Source organism: Vitis riparia, chromosome 7, assembly GCF_004353265.1.
Source record: "Vitis riparia cultivar Riparia Gloire de Montpellier isolate 1030 chromosome 7, EGFV_Vit.rip_1.0, whole genome shotgun sequence".
NCBI lineage: Eukaryota > Viridiplantae > Streptophyta > Magnoliopsida > Vitales > Vitaceae > Vitis > Vitis riparia.
The window spans coordinates 17566095-17582426 of record NC_048437.1 but is presented as its reverse complement, the minus strand read 5'-3'; the positions used below and the strand labels follow the sequence as shown (position 1 = coordinate 17582426).

At 33.2% G+C, this 16332-nt stretch overlaps 1 protein-coding gene across 1 annotated transcript; it reads left to right on the top strand.

Moving 5' to 3' along the window:
* Positions 1 to 14534: 14534 nt before the first annotated feature.
* Positions 14535 to 15793, top strand: LOC117917712 (trihelix transcription factor ASIL1). Its single transcript, XM_034834077.1, has one exon. The coding sequence runs from the start codon at positions 14598 to 14600 to the stop codon at positions 15444 to 15446; it is 849 nt and encodes a 282-aa protein (XP_034689968.1). The 5' UTR covers positions 14535 to 14597; the 3' UTR covers positions 15447 to 15793.
* Positions 15794 to 16332: the final 539 nt, after the last annotated feature.

The following is a 16332-nucleotide window of genomic DNA, read 5'->3' as shown; positions in this document are numbered from 1 at the left end:
TCCTTCCGGTGGCACTTCACACTTGAGAATCCAAAAATAATATATCACACTTAGATTCCTTCCTCATAAGGACACAATGAATTAATTTTTTGAATCGAATTCCTAGTTTACAATTTTGGGTCACAGAGTATAAATGAAACTAAGATTGAGATGTACTACATGAATAAGTAAATCTACGAATCAAGATCACTCGAAAACACTATTGGGGTGCTTATCTCTTTGTTGCCTATAGTATCTGTCAGTGGGTTGATTTCATTTGAAGGCAAATGGTGGATAACCTCCTATCTGTATCCATCCTACTTTCTCTTAATATGAGACTAAGATTGCTGAGGAAAAGCATTAAACTACATGGTGAATTTAGGCCAAACACAATAAGTTACAAGAATCCCAAGTGAGGAGCCAGGGATTGTGGGCTACTTATGTGAAAAGCTAGTTCTTGTTTACAAATATAGTCGGAAACCCGTTTTTCTTTAATATAGTTTTTAAATGCAGATGAGAGGTTCTTTCATAGCTTCATTGAAAAACCTATTATTCTTACCTCCTATTTTGCTAATAGGAGCTTCCTTTGGTAATCTAATTCATATTTTTTTTCAAAAATTGTAAATGTATCCTTGCTTAGCATCTTTGTTCTTTGAAGTTCTCAAGTCTACAAGGATATATCTTTCTTGCCTATAAGCAATAGTTTCAGGTATGCCTACAACTCACCTATTGATTAATTTTTTGTATTTCAACATCTAATTACTACATGGAGTAGCTCATATGCATTTCTGAAATTTATTAGACAATTGTACAAGTTGATTAGAAGGTCACTGCATCATGACCATTGATTTTCAAGTTGGACCATTTAGTTTTCACATTATTTAATTGTTCAGTAAAGTATGAAAAGAAAATTTAATCAAAATCCTCTCTCCCTCTCAATCTCTGATAAAGAAGGCAAATGAAACCAGAATTAGAAGATGGCCCATTTTCTGATGCTTGAAAATTTTCATCAACAATCTTAGCTCTTCCTCTACTTTGAAAGCCCTCAAGGTTAATCACTGGAACCTGGAGTTGAGCACCAGCTGCTGTAGGCACTTGGCAGATCCTCTGGTAGGTGAATGAAAATAGTTGGGATCTTGACCACCCTACAATCTACCAGTCCCTTCACCCCAGCCTTTGTTTCATTATACTCTCCTATACTTTTCTTTCCCTGTCATAGTTTGAACCCTTTTTTGAATTCAATTCTCTGCTGCAAGAGAGAACTTCCATTATAGCCTACAGATGTTGATTAGCAGCAGAGATTATGCTTTATTCACTGAAACAGTTTCATAGTTTAGTACCTTTATTCAACTACAAAAACAAAAAATTCAAACTAGAGTTCAATATAATACCAATTGGTATGTTACTATTTTTGTTTCAAATCTATATCATATATAAAATCACAAAAAATTTATAAACATTTTAATTCCTCAAGTACCTCAGTTATATCATTATAACACTCATTTTTCCTTAACATCCCCATGGAGGACACCACCCTAAATTGCAGCTCCCATTGCAACAGCCTCATCAGGGCTAACACCTTTGCTTGGACTCTTGCTAAGGATCTCTGCTACTACTTCTTGTACCTTAGGAACATGGGTCATCCCTCAAACAAAAAGAACTTCATCAACCTCCTTGACTGATATTCCTGCATCCTTCAAACAACTCTTGCATGGATTTCTTGTTCTCTCAATCAAATTGTCCACCAAAGCCTCAAAATTTGTTATGGTCAGGATGATATTTAAATGTTTTGCACCAGAAGCATTAGTAGTTATGAATGGTAGTTTGATATCAGTCTGGGATGTAGATGAGAGTTCTATCTTTGCCTTTTCAGCTGCTTCTCGAAGCCTCCACAAAGTAAGTCTGTCCTTCGTCAAATCAATTCCTTTAGTTCTCTTGAACTCGCTCACCAAGAACTCTATTAGATCATTGTCAAAGTCCTCCCCTCCTAAAAAGGTGTCTCCATTTGTTGTTTTAACCTAACACAGAGATAGTTAATCAATTGAATTGCCCAAAGAAAGAAGAATAATATCACATTGAATAGCAATAGATCGCTACCTCAAACATGCCATTAGATATTTCCAAAAGTTCCACCTCCAAGATCAAAAACAGCAATGAGACCTTCCTTGTTATTTAACCCATAGGAAAGAGCAACAATAGTTGGTTCATTAATAATCCTTTGCACACCCAATCCTACTATCCTCCCAACATCCTTAGTTGCTTGTCTTTGTGAGTCACTAAAGTAAGCTGGAACTGTAATAACAGCTTTAGACAAAATTTTCCTGAGGTAAGCCTCTGCAGTTTTTTTCATCTTTGTGAGTACAAATGCCCCAATCTGACTAGGGGAATACTACTACCTATTACTAAGATTTTCCCAAGCATCTCGATTGAGAGCTCTGTCTATCTTATATGGCACCGTCTTCATTTTTTTCTGTCTGAGGGTCATCAAATCATCTCCTAATCAGACATTTAGTTCCAAAGAGAGTGTTTGTTGGGTTGGTCATGACCTGACTTTTTTTATATCCCTCAGTCCTATCACACTCATTACCCTATTTCATTTATGGAATTTGACACCTTCCCCATTTTCATAATATTTGCATCTTTTTAAAATTACATTACAACCACTTTGACTCTAGTGGGAAAGAATTTGTGCTAGGGTAATTTTTCTTCTTCACAAGAAACCTAATTAGTAACCTTTCAGCTCAAGGTTTAGAGCTTTGTTCCATGAGTTCATGCTGAAACCAAATGATAATTTATACCTTCAACTCAATCCAATCCTGTGGAACTGTATCATCAAAGAGGCTCTCATTTGTTGATGCAACCAAAGCTTGCTGGCGTAGAACCTAGTTCTCTGCTTCGAGGTTGGACAAGCTCAATTCTAATCTATAAGTGAGCATAGAAGAGTTATTTGCACAGTTAACCATACATGACTATCTGCTTTAGGGTTTGTTTTTTATTTATTTTATTTTTTCCTTCTCTTTATTTTTATTTTTTAAATAAATTTCCGGAGTTTGTCTTGATTAATATGGAATTCATAGCAAATTGGTTTACACTTTGTTGTAAGCTTAGTGTGATTCATACTTCAATGAAACTTCCCAACTTGAGGTGGAATTGGAGCCTTTGGGTTAAAGGCTTGTAGGTAGGGGGTGGTGAGCATGGGATAGGGCAGGGGAATTAGAATGTACTATAATTAATAGAAGTTGTGCTTGCCTAGCCTGGCTTGACCTTGTGTCTTATCTCTTCAGCCTAAATGAGGCCTTAAAAGGGTAAAAAAAAAACTAAATTTAATATTGACTAAATATAAAATATACCAAAGTTATATTAATTTATGACGTAAAAATATGTACTAATGAATTGTCAATCAGATATTTAGAGATAATGAAAAACACCAACCTTAATGGCTTTATATGGAGAAATTCAACTGCAAATTATGGAATATATGCTTATGTCCATTTTGAGTAGGCACTATAGGATTGCTTCTGAAATTTAACAATAACTGCTCAAAGAAAACTGCAGATGTTAGGAACAATGGAACACAAGCAATATTGGAAAGCACTATTAATAAAGTTTGGCTTAGGAATCCCTAATACAGTTTTAAAATTCAACAAAGGAGCTATACAAATTCAACTAAATTAGCAATTGAAATGCTGATTGACTGCATTTTACAACAACATCCTTTTTGTCTCCATTGAATGGCAGCAATGGTCCCCTGTTTAGCCTGTAGCAGGACATACCCCAAACTAGCTAGAATAGCACACCATGATCACATGAATAAGTCCTTAAATTCGAGTCCCTGAATACCGTTTCTATTTGGCTTGTTAGTTTAACTCTTATCAAAAGCATGTACCAACTATTCTTTATAGTTGCAAACCTCTATTAACTGGGTACAAATTAAAGCAACTCCCCCATGTAGATGTGAAATGAGTCTAGTCCCATAATGGTGAAAGGGGTTTTAGTGCTTGTTGTGAGTGGATGATAGGAGGTATCCTACATGTAAGGAGAAGGGAAGAGAGTATACCATTAGGAATAGAGACTTTACTAGACCTATCCCTTAGAGAATATGATTGTGGCGTGACTACTTCAAAATAGGGTTGAAAATTTCACGGGTTTTTTAGGTCACCCACCCTGCCCCACCTCTATTAGGATGGGTATGGAACTTAGTGTTGGGAACCTTGGATTACTCCGTTCCCATGCCTTGGATCTCATAAGGTGCATGCATCTATCTTTAGGGCTCTCTAAATCTAACGCATCGAAAAATAATGGCTTCAAAAACCATTATAAAATAAAGATCTAGAGAAAAAGTGTTCATACATGGATCTGGATGTTCCCATATTAATTCCTTGCTATGAAGAACATGCGTAGAAAAAAATTGGAAAATCTCCCCTCATGCTACTACCCACATGCACGTCCTGTGCACACAACTTGTGCATATCCTATGCAGTTCTCATGCGTGCGACCTATGTGATTCCAATACGTTTCTCGTACACCCAAGATCTTCTACTTGATGACTCTTTCTTGTGTCTAGACATTGAGATGGTGGAGATCTCAAGGGTGGGGGCTAAGGTTTTCTCTTTGGATTGAAAAGGGAGAATGACAAGACCTAGTAATAACCCTTAAAAGGGTATTTATAGGTTTCCTATTATGCTTAAATGACTTAAGCCTACCATGAGCTTAGGTCACTTAATCTAGCTCAAAAAGGTTGCTAATTGATTAATTAACCATACAAGGCCTAATTAATCAATTAACCCAGTTTAGAGATACTACTCACTTATCCATGTGCAACCTTATGTAATTACCAAAATGCCCTTATACACAAAAGTGAACTAAAAACCCATCCAACCCTCATAAACCATGTCATCAAGGAATAAGAGTTCAAAGTGGGGACAACTGAGACCCATAGAAGTATTGCCTCCCTTAGAATCAAATTATGAAATTGACTTAACATCCCACTACAAAGAGTCAATTGCATTCCAATACCCTATGTATATTACAACAAGACACCAAGTGCTCGGGTCTGTGACCTATCCATTGCATGCATCCCATGAATTGGTGTCTATAATCTAACAAACTAATGCTATCATCTATCAAGATTACCTCTCAAATCCTAGAAAGCTCAAGGAAAGCTCAAGGCTAATAGTAAGAATAAGACAAAACATTTACATGCATATGTAGATAGGTGCATGAAACAAAGAAATGTTGATAGCAATAATTATTAGCAGGGAGAGAAAGTCATGGAAAAATTCAAATTGGTGGTTTCACCTTTGATCAAGATATCTTAAGAAAGAAGTTTGCATGTGCAATTATATTGCATGAGTATCCATTTTCAATTGTTGACCATGTGAGGTTTAAAGATTTTACTATTAGTCTCCAACATTTGTTTAAGATAGTTTTCTACAATACAATTAAAGGTGACATAACAAAGATTCATGATGTTGAGAAAGGGAAAATGATTAACTACTTAGAGAAACTTGAAAGTAGAATTGCAATCACAACTAATATGTGGACATCAAATCAAAAGAAAGACTACATGGCTATCACTGTACATTACATTTATGAGTCTTGGTTACTACAACATTATATTGTAAGGTTAGCTATGTTATTTATTTATTAAGTTTTAACTTCCTAAGTGTTTTTTTATTTGATCCTTTAAGGATATCTCTTGTATTAATGATATATATATATTTTAATATAAGTTTGTTTATTTGCCTCCACACACAAAAGAAGTTCTTTCAGATGTGTTAATGGATTTCTTGTTAGATTAGAATATAGATAGAAAAGTATCTACAATTACTATTGATAATTTCTGAAGTAATGACAGAATGATTGATATCCTTGTGGAGAAATTATCTTTGAGGGGTACATTTTTATTGAATGGAAATTTTTTTCACATGTGATGCGCAATACATATCTTGAACTTAATTGTGAATAAAGGTTTGGATGTCATTGGAGTAGAAATTTAAAAAAAAAAATCGTGTATTGCATATTGATCTGCAACACTATCAAGAGTAGAAAAGTTTGAAGATGCAGCTTGTCCATTGTCCATTCCATGCAATAAGAAGTTAAGTCTTGATTGTAAAACATGATGAAATTCTACATACTCGATGTTATCAATAGCTATAAAATATAAAGATGTGTTCCCATGTTTGAAGCAATGTGAAAAACACTATATGTTTGTGACATTAGAGGAAGGATGGAATATGGAAAAAGAAATATGTGGAAGATTAAAATTGTTTTACAACACAATAGAGTTGTTCTCAGGGCAAAACTATTCCACTGCAAATACTTTCTTCATCAAAGTGTGTGAGATCAAAGAGGCATTGTATGATTGGTTGATTTGCTCAAATGATGTTGTGAGAAGGATAATATTATGTTGTAAAAGTTTGACAAGTATTGGAGTGGGTGTCATATTGTGATGGCAATAGCATCTATATTTGACCTAAGATACAAAATGAAGATTTTAGAGTTTTACTTCCCAATAATGTATGGCTCTGAAGCTTTAAATGAGATAGAAAAAGTTTGTGGAATGCGTTATGAGTTGCTTTCTAAGTACCAATCAAAGTCTAAGTTGGGGCAAAAAACTTCATCCTATGGCACTTCATCAAGTTCAACTCTTTCGGAGTTTAACTATGATGAATAAGATCCTCTTTCAAAGTTTGACTTATTTGTTCATAATACCATTGGAGAAAGTCATATGAAGTCAGAGTTAGATTATTACTTTGAGTAGTCTATTCTACCAAGGACTTTAGCTTTTAATGTCTTAAGTTGGTGGAAGACAAATGATATACTTTGTAGATGATTGTTCGAAATATCTATGCTATTCCATATCAACAATTGCATCAGAGTTAACCTTTAACACAGGTGGTAGGATGGTATTAAAACATCGTAGTAGGCTTCATCCATATACTTTGGAGGCCTTAATGTGTGCTCAAAGTTGGTTATGAAAGGAAATGGAAGGTAACCAATTTACAAAATTATCAAGTTTATGAATGGTTTTATATTAAAATATTTAGTAAAGTTACTTATATTTTTTTGGGTTTTGTTTTTTGTTTTGTTTTTTTTACTAGGAGATTCTTCGATTCATGACTCATAGCTCCAACTCACAATTATGGATGGATGATGATTCACTTGTGCTTTAGGTTTTTGACTTGAAATGAAGTTAGAGACATTTTGGGATGTTAACAATTTCTTTGTAGTGTCTTTTTTTTTTTCAATGTTGTTAGGTTTATGGATATCTTTTAATTTTGGATGTTGTATTTTGAGATGACATGTATGTTGAACTATTAATCACTACCAATTTCATTGTCAATCTTAACTGGACTGGTTTTATAAGTAAAATGGTTGCAAATGTTGCTTTTACCTACAAAAGTCTATATTTAAAGAAAGCAATGGTAAGATCTTTCTTGATGAAAGCGGTCGTGCAAGCTGGGGTGGTTAAAACTTAAATTATTTGCTTGTCTTTCATCTCTGAATGTATTCAATCTTTTTAAACCAAATTCTTTCCAAGAATGTAGCCTTAATTTACCCTTGTTTATGCAACAAGTACCATGGAATCTAACGCTGGTTTAGCTCCAAGAAGTACCATGATGTTTCATTACACTCATATTTGGTTGTTTCTACTACTTGTTGGTCTTATTGATTTGAAATATTCACTTTGATCCTATACCCTGCAAAATGGTTACTATTTCACTAATGGTGATTTTTTTACTTCCTCATTTTTGGTTCCCTTATTTGACTAGGTTAGTGATAGCTCTTATGAGTTTTAAAACTTATAGCTACATAGTTTTCATCTTTGTATTTTTTATTGTTGTTGCTCTACTACTACTTGTCTGTTACCATACAAGGAATTAAAACAAATGTTTTTTGGTTACAACCTTTATTGGAAACTATAAAGAAGAAACTTTCACAACTTTTTGGTTATGTTTGCCTTCATCAATGCACTCTTGCTTATTTCTTTTATGGCTTGTTATCTTCAATTTTTTTTTTTTTAATGATTTTGGGTTTTGTTTCATGCTATAATTCTTAATTCAAATGAGGACTTCATTTTATGCATGATCAAGTTGTTCCTTACTTTAGAAAGGAAAAAGCAAAACAGAGGTATACATTGGTGTTTGGGTGAAGTTCTTTTTTTTTTTTTCATCTTTGTTTCTTTTTTCCTATTTAGAATGGAAAAATCGAATCACATGCATAAACCTTGTTGGGTCTAAACATTACAACTGTTCTATTCTTGTAATTTTAAGGGAAAAAAAAGGTTACCTAGACATTACAACTATTCTATTCTTGTAATTTTGAGGGGGAAAAAAAAAGGTTACCTTCTTACAGTTCGCATAAGTTGATTCTAGATAGTTTGTTTTTGCTATGTGGATGAAATGCTATGAGATAGATCCGAAGACATAATTAATAGGTATGATGCATGTCTTATATGTCTATGCTTTAACATAATGTCATAATAATTATAATCAAAACCCTGAAAGTTTAGGTAATGTGAATAATAGTTAGTTGAAATTACGGAAGGACAAAAATTTTTGAAAAAATTTTAGAGGAGAAGAATTAGTATGCATCAAATACTTGTTTATGAATCCTTATTATTTTTTAGGCATTTCCTTTAGAATAGAGGGCGTGTTCATGTCCATCATTTTAGTGAGAAACAATGCACTATTTCTAATAAAGGGACTAGCTCCAATTTAACATTATTTATTAGAAATTGTATTAAGTTTAAAAACTTCTCACAATATGAGAATAAATGAATCTCATGAATAAGTTAATGTGGACAATGTAGTCAATTGACAATGAATTTCAATAGAATTTATGGTGCTTTTTTAATTCTTGTATTTGCACTTCTCTTTATATGCATACAATATTTTTACAATATGTTTGATACATAAGATCTTTTTATTTCTATTAGTAGAAGTAGTCATGTCTATTCTTTAGGTTGCCAATCATCTCATCTTTGGATGTACAGGGTACATGATTCATAGAAAGCCATTGTATGTGGCTATTGCTCAAAGGAAAAATGAAATTTTTGCCAATCTGATTAATGGATAAAGTCTTCTCCTAATTACATGAACTTTTTTTGCCATTTTGCTCTATTTTATGGGTTAGATTTGGTCAAATCATCAACTATTGCTGTAAAAATAATTATAGTCAATTCATTTAGAAAAGTGAACAAGTATCTTGTTTATGCCATTGTCTTTAATGGTTGAGATGTAATTGACTTGCTTATATTTCTTTAACTTTCCTTCTACAGAACAAATGCTTAATACTCTTAAACGGCACAAGAAAAATAGGGGTGGGACGAATGGGCATATTCCACCATAAGATGGTGGTCACTCTACTTCATTTGTGCCACATTTGCAGTAACTAACTCAACTAGTGATTTCATCGAAAGATTCAATCAATCAACAAGTTTTTCCATATCTTTCTTCATGCTACTATTTCTTCTCACTATGTTTGGTATGGTGGAGCTTTTCACTTGTTACAATTATTGATGAATTTAATGCATTATTTAGTCCTATATGTGACTCAAGTCACTTATCAGTCTTCCTTTTGCTTGTTTGTTGCTCCCTACATTTCATACATGCTACATGACTACTAGAGCATGGTTTATTTAGATACCCTATTTATGTCATCTAATTCCCATATGATATCATGAGGGTTTTTTATACATTATTGGAAACATTCATTTGGCTTTATTGGAGATAGAAAGACTTGTTTGAACTAAATTGTTTTAAGATATTTGCTAGTCTACAATAGGGAAGCTATTCAAATATGTTTTATCATAGGAAAAACTTTTGGATATGTCCTACCATAAAAATTAATATCCAAATCTTTCTTAATCATGTACTACCTTTAAAGTAAAGGGTTGACTTTCTTTCTAATGCACAATGTAAAAGGAAATTGGCTGAATTTTTGGCTATTTTTTTCTTACTTTCTTAAGATTAGTAGATTAGGATTGTTTGCTCTTAGCATGTGGCATTATTATAAGTTGTGGGAGCTTTTGTTTAACTTTGTCCACCTAATTGCATGATAAAAAGTATATATATTTGGTGCTTGTAGCAAATAGTTAGTTTCTTTCTTATTTAGCAACTTAAGTGAGTAAATAGTACACACCATCCACTTGTATTCTTACCCTATTGCTAGTTCAGGGTGTCACAATGTGCCAAAATAGCCAATTGCCTTGCAAAATTCCTAGATGTTTTTATTTATTTTATTTTGTATAGCCACTTGTATAACTTATATTTGATTTTGTTCCTTTTAGGCGGCTCTAAAGGCACCATGGGTTCTAAATCTAAACAATAACAAATATTTTTCAGGACCATATGGTATGGACCATTTCCTTTGTATCTTGAAAATTTTGCCTATAGTTTCTAATTAATAAAAGCGCATGCGTTTTTATTACCTCCATGTAGGAGAGGATGTTGTCTTCATTACTAATGATTAGCACACTACTCTTCTGCCATGCCACCTAAAATCAATGTACCAATCCAGGGGAATTTAAAGAAATGCCAAGGTAAAAGGGTGTTTGATTTTACTAAAGAGTGAAGCATTTAGAATTCTAGCCAACTCATAAGTCTCATTTCTTGAGGTTTGAGGTTTTGCTTGTTAAACTATGCCAAGTAGCTTTTTACATCCACAACATTGCCTACCAAGGTAGATTTACTTTTCTGATTTTGCATTCCTCAATTTGCCACATAGATTCAAGGGCTCTTTTGATTTTATGGACGGGTATGTATTATCAAACATTCCATATTATATGAGTTTCATGAGCTTTTCTTTGCTCTTACAAATTTATAAGCATTTCAATTTTGTAGGTATGACAAACCTGTGAAAGAAAGGAAAATCAACTGGATGGAGATTGGAATACTAGAATAAGATAAAGTTGTAATTGTGAGCCTATACTACACCCAGGAACTTCTTTTTAGTAAAGCTAAAGGTGTGGAATTGGACAACATCATTTATAAGAAAACCATATATGGAATTGTGAATAGTATGGATGTCTAGGAGTGGAATCCATCCATAAACAAACACATTGACATTCATTACAATGCTGCAATTGTAAGCTCCCTAAGATTTTCTTTTGTTTTTGTTTTTTTCTTTTCTTAAATCACCAAATATTTATGGTTGTAGAAACCTGAACTTTGGGTCCTTTTTAAGTGATGAATGCAAAACCTTTGTTAGGACATAGAGTTTTGCTTATATATTGACAATTTTGTTCATTTTAAAGTTTGGCCATAGAAGACTTTTTAGATAGTGACTTGCTCTCCATTGAAGATCAAGAGTTGATGTTCATCCAATCGGGAAGTCACATATACGTCTAAAAATGTTTGACTTGTGACATATTAAGCTCCTTTGAGGTATAAAGAGAATCTGCTTTGTTTTTTTTTTTTTTTTTTTTTTTTTTAAACTTAAAATGAATTAAAGTTAATTTTTTGAAAAATGTAGGATTGCTTAAGAAGCCTGGAGTGCTTAAGTGCTCAGGACTGCTCAAGTGATACTTACCGCTCAAGCACCCGAGACACTCAAGCAACGGGTGAGTTGGCTTGAGTAGTCATGTTGATTTTACCAAGATTTTTCATGCCAATTTGATTTAGAACTCTTTCAAAACCAAACCTATTTAGGCTTTTGCCTATAAGTAACCTCTTTTTTAACCCCTTGAGGGTAAAAGATCGAAAAAGATTTTAGAAAATCGTATTGAGATCATTGAGAGACCTTACATCCTTTAGAGAGGGTCTCCTAGTAAGAAAGCCTAAAGTGTCACACCATTCTCGATCTCTCATTCAAGGATTTGATCTTTGAATCTTGGTTTGAAGACCTTCATCCCTTAGGCGAGATTGAAGTAATCCACTAGAGCAATTGAAGGTTGTTGCGTTGCAAACATAAATCAAGTTATAGGTACTAGAAAGTAAGTCTTTAGGGTAAAACGGTTAGGTAAATCTGTATAACTAAAAAATATGTCACTAAGGAATATGAGATCAAGAAGGTACCATTGGACCCATAGGAAACTATTGGCTCCTTCAAAGTCTAATTTTAAAGTTTGACCCAACATTATACTACAGAGAGTTAACCGCACTTTAGTACCCTATGATATTAGAACGAGATACTAAAAATCGGGTCCATGACCTACTATCCACTGTATGTAGGCTCCTTATGAAGGAATAACTACCTAAAAACATGATATGATGTAATAAATAATTAGATTTTTATTATTTATTTAATAAAGTTTCAGTTCACTTTTATCTATCCTATTTTCATGCACTATATCTTATAAGCACTCTGGGTTGCATCTTTTGCATTATACATTACTTGGATGCATTAGAAGTTGTACGGAAGATCCAAGCCACATGTTCCTTGCAAATAGATCACTTGTTCATAGTCGGTTCATAGGCTTAAACAACCCATTAAAGGTTGTAGTGCACCACCTCCTAATTGGTAATCGATAACATGTCACAGACCCGAGCACATGATGTATCGTTGTCATTTTAAACTCATTTAAAAGTTATTTTAAAAAAAGCTAAAAGTGTTTTCTAATAAATATATTTTTATTTATAATTTTTTACATTTACTAGAATCACGGTTAAATTGACTTTAAAAAAGCTAAAAGTGTTTTTTAGTAAATATATTTTTATTTATAATCATTAAAAAAGTTACAAATAAAATCACGTTTACTAGAATCACGGTTAAATTGACTTTGTATTGACATATGCAATTATCTATGAATTCATTGATTGTTAATAAGATCGCTCTACAAAAAGTCTTTTGTGCATTATAAAAGTTTTGATAAAAATTTCTTATTTATAGAAAAAGTTTATTTCAAATAATTGCATTGGATGAAAAATTTAGATAAGTAGTGCAGTGCATTCTTTCAAAAGATGAATAAGATCATTCTTTTATCCGAAAAAACAATCATCTTACAAATTGATAATCTTTTTATAAAATTTTCAACTAATAAAAAAAAAAATCCAAGTGTATTACTTATTGTCAGGTTTGAAAAATTGGTTTTTATCGTCAAAATATCGGCAAAAAATAAATTATCGGCAGTGACCGAAATGAAATCGGCCACGGATTTTCGGTGGGAGGAAAAATCGGCAAAATGTTAGAAAAATCACTATGAGATTTTGGTTAGGAAGCGACCGCGCATGGGGCAAAGGGTGGTCTCAAAAAATCACTGTAAGCTTGCCAAAAGGAGGAGCCAGCCCAACACATTTCTTTTGATTAATACATATAACTATATATTATATGAATGCTCTTTTTAAATTTTTATAATTTAAAACATTTAAACAAACATAAATATTTATATTCATGCTTATTTTTATAATAATTATTAATAATAAATATGAAAATTATATAAATTAATTAATATAATAATTTTTTAAATTTTAAAATAATAAAATGTATAGATACGTAGATAAAATTAAATGTTATAATTTTTCTCATATTTAAATATTATATATTCTATTTAATAAATTTTGATACATTAATATATTTATATTTATGTTTATAATTTCATTTACATGCCAAATATAAAAAAAATTGAAATGCAATAATTTTAATATTAATAAAATATAAATTATATATTTATAACATCACCCGTTCGAACGCAGTTTGATCACTGGTTCAACCACTATTCGACCACAGGTCCAACTAGTAAAACGTGAACCAATACTTTTTTTCGGTTTAATGATTAGTCCAATTTAAAAAACATTGCAAAAAATCACTGATAAATCGTGGATTGAAAAATTCATCAAAAAATTGGAGATTTTTTAAAAAAGTTTTTTTTTATTCATTTTTTTAATTTATATTTTATTTTAAATTTGTATTATCTTTTTATTTTAAACTATTTTTCATATTTGTCTCATTAATCATATTTTAAAAAATTATTATCACTTTATTCTTAATTTTTTTTATTTATCCTTTTAATTTTAAAGATTTTTATTTTAAAATATTAAAAATATAATTTTAGTCCAAATTTGCTATAATATAAAAATTTAATGAAGTCCTAATATTTTATAAATTAAAATGAATTTGATAAGATAAATTATTAATAATTTTAATTATTTAAATAAATTAATGTTAATAGAAAAAATTGTTACCACATATTTATAATAAAAATTTAGAAATTAAATTTCAAATAAAATATTTTGTATAAATCAGTTTAATTTTTTATTTAAAATGAAATAAAACATATTTTAATAAAAGTATTTTTAATTTTTAAAATAAATGAATATAAATATATATTAAAGAAATTTAAACTAATATTTTTATAAAAATGTGATAAATATTTTTATCAATTATATTTATAAAATAAATCTAACATATATACTTACTCATTTTATAATTTATTTTTTGTCTATCTATATTTATCCGATATTTTTGACATTTATGTAAAATTAAGTAACTGTATATCCGTATTTACTCTATTTATCTATTATCCAAATCCGTTAATATAGGGCGGATCCAGCCCACCTCCAGGTTCGGGTCCACTACCTCCCACCTACGCCCACCTGCCTCACCTTCCTCACCTCCCCCACTCACCCCCACCCCATTCCCACTTCCATCACCGCCACTGCTCACCACCACCACTAATGGCCACACCGTCACCACCACCACCATCATCCTCACCTCCAAACCGGCCCAAGAAAGCTCAACCCCTCCCATGGTCCCACCAAGAAACCACGCACCTCATCCAAGCTTACCAAGAAAAATGGTACTCCCTCAAGCGCGGCCAGCTCAAAGCTTCCCAATGGGAGGAAGTTGCCGTCACCGTCGCCGCCCGCTGCAACTACGACGAGCCCTCCAAATCCGCCACCCAGTGCCGCCACAAAATCGAAAAGCTCCGTAAACGCTACCGCGCCGAAAAACAGCGCATCGTCATCGGCGCCGCCGCCTCCTCCTCCTGGCCCTACTTCCATCTCATGGACTCCCTCGAACGTGGCCCCCTCCCCATCTCCGCTCAACCCATGTCCGTTCTCAAATATGAAAAGGCATACCCCTACTCTCACAACTGCAAACCCAATGACGATAATGTCGGCAACGACGATTACAGCAATTCTAGCAACGACGAAGATTCTGGGGCTCTCAAAACCAGGTCGCGCAGCATCAATTATATTCTGCAGAGGCCCGCTGTTGTCAACCGGTTTGCAGTAGACCCGAAATTGAACTGGAGTACAGAGCAGGAGGAGACGGGGGCGGTGGTGGTGGAGGGAGGGAAGGGCGTGGTTTGGGAGTTGGCGGGAGAGATGAGGGCTTTTGCGGAGAGGTTTGTGCGGATGGAGAATATGAAGATGGAGATGATGAAGGAAACAGAGAGGCGTAGAATGGAGATGGAGAGCAGGCGAATGGAGATGATTGTGGAGTCACAGCGGAAGATTGTGGAGACAATTGGGAGGGCCCTGGGGTCTAATAAGAAGTTGAAGATGAGTCAAGAGATATGAAGGTTTATGTTTCCTTTCTCTCTCTGTGTTTAAGTTACAGAGTAGGAAAGTTTCTGGATGATAATAATTTGAATTAGGATGAATAATAGATTCTGTACAGTGAACTCTAGAATTAGCATGTTTTGAATAAGGTGGCTGCCTGATTCTTTAGAAAGTAAAATAGGGATTCTTTTTCATTCATCCCTTTCAATTAATGTCATCAAGGCTTGATGAGCACAAATCTTGTGGTTCTGACAGAAAATTTTGAGTTTATGTTAGTGGATTTTGTTCATTAGAAGAAAAGAGTTTTGAGGATTTGTGTCACTGGGCACCTTTCAAATATTGATTCAATGTGTGCTCCATTTCAATGCATTTTCAATCAGATTCATTGTAATGGTTTTTCTTCTTGCAAATCCTATATCCTGGCAACTTATTTGTATATTTCTCAGTTTTTGTTTTGTACACTATGGTATCTATTCTATTTCTCTTCATCTCTTTGGGCATAGGCTTGTGCAACATTCAAGGATACTCCTTTGAGCATTATATAGCTAGATTGGAACCTAACATGCAAATCTACTAGGCCATCTAAGGAGACACTTCCTATTTGCTCTCCTTTTCCAATGTGTGTTGTTAAGCTGAACTTTGATAGACATTCTATTGGTAATCCGGCACAACTAGAATTGGAGGAATGCTCATGGATTATCTTTGAACCATTAATACAAACATTCTTGAAACATGTTGGAGAGGGACTAGCAATCCAGGTGGTGACTTTAGCTTTGGCCTTTCTTAAGCTCACGTGCAGCACTTAGACAACTAAAGCCACTTGTCTATGACACAAAGCTGAAGGTCCCTCCAATCTTTTAATAAAGGGAGATTCGAAGAAAGTCATATCTTGGTTGAAGGAGAA

Coding starts and splice junctions, on each gene's coding strand:
- LOC117917712 (XM_034834077.1), top strand. CDS start 14,598: ATGGCCACACCGTCACCACCACCACCATCATCCTCACCTCCAAACCGG.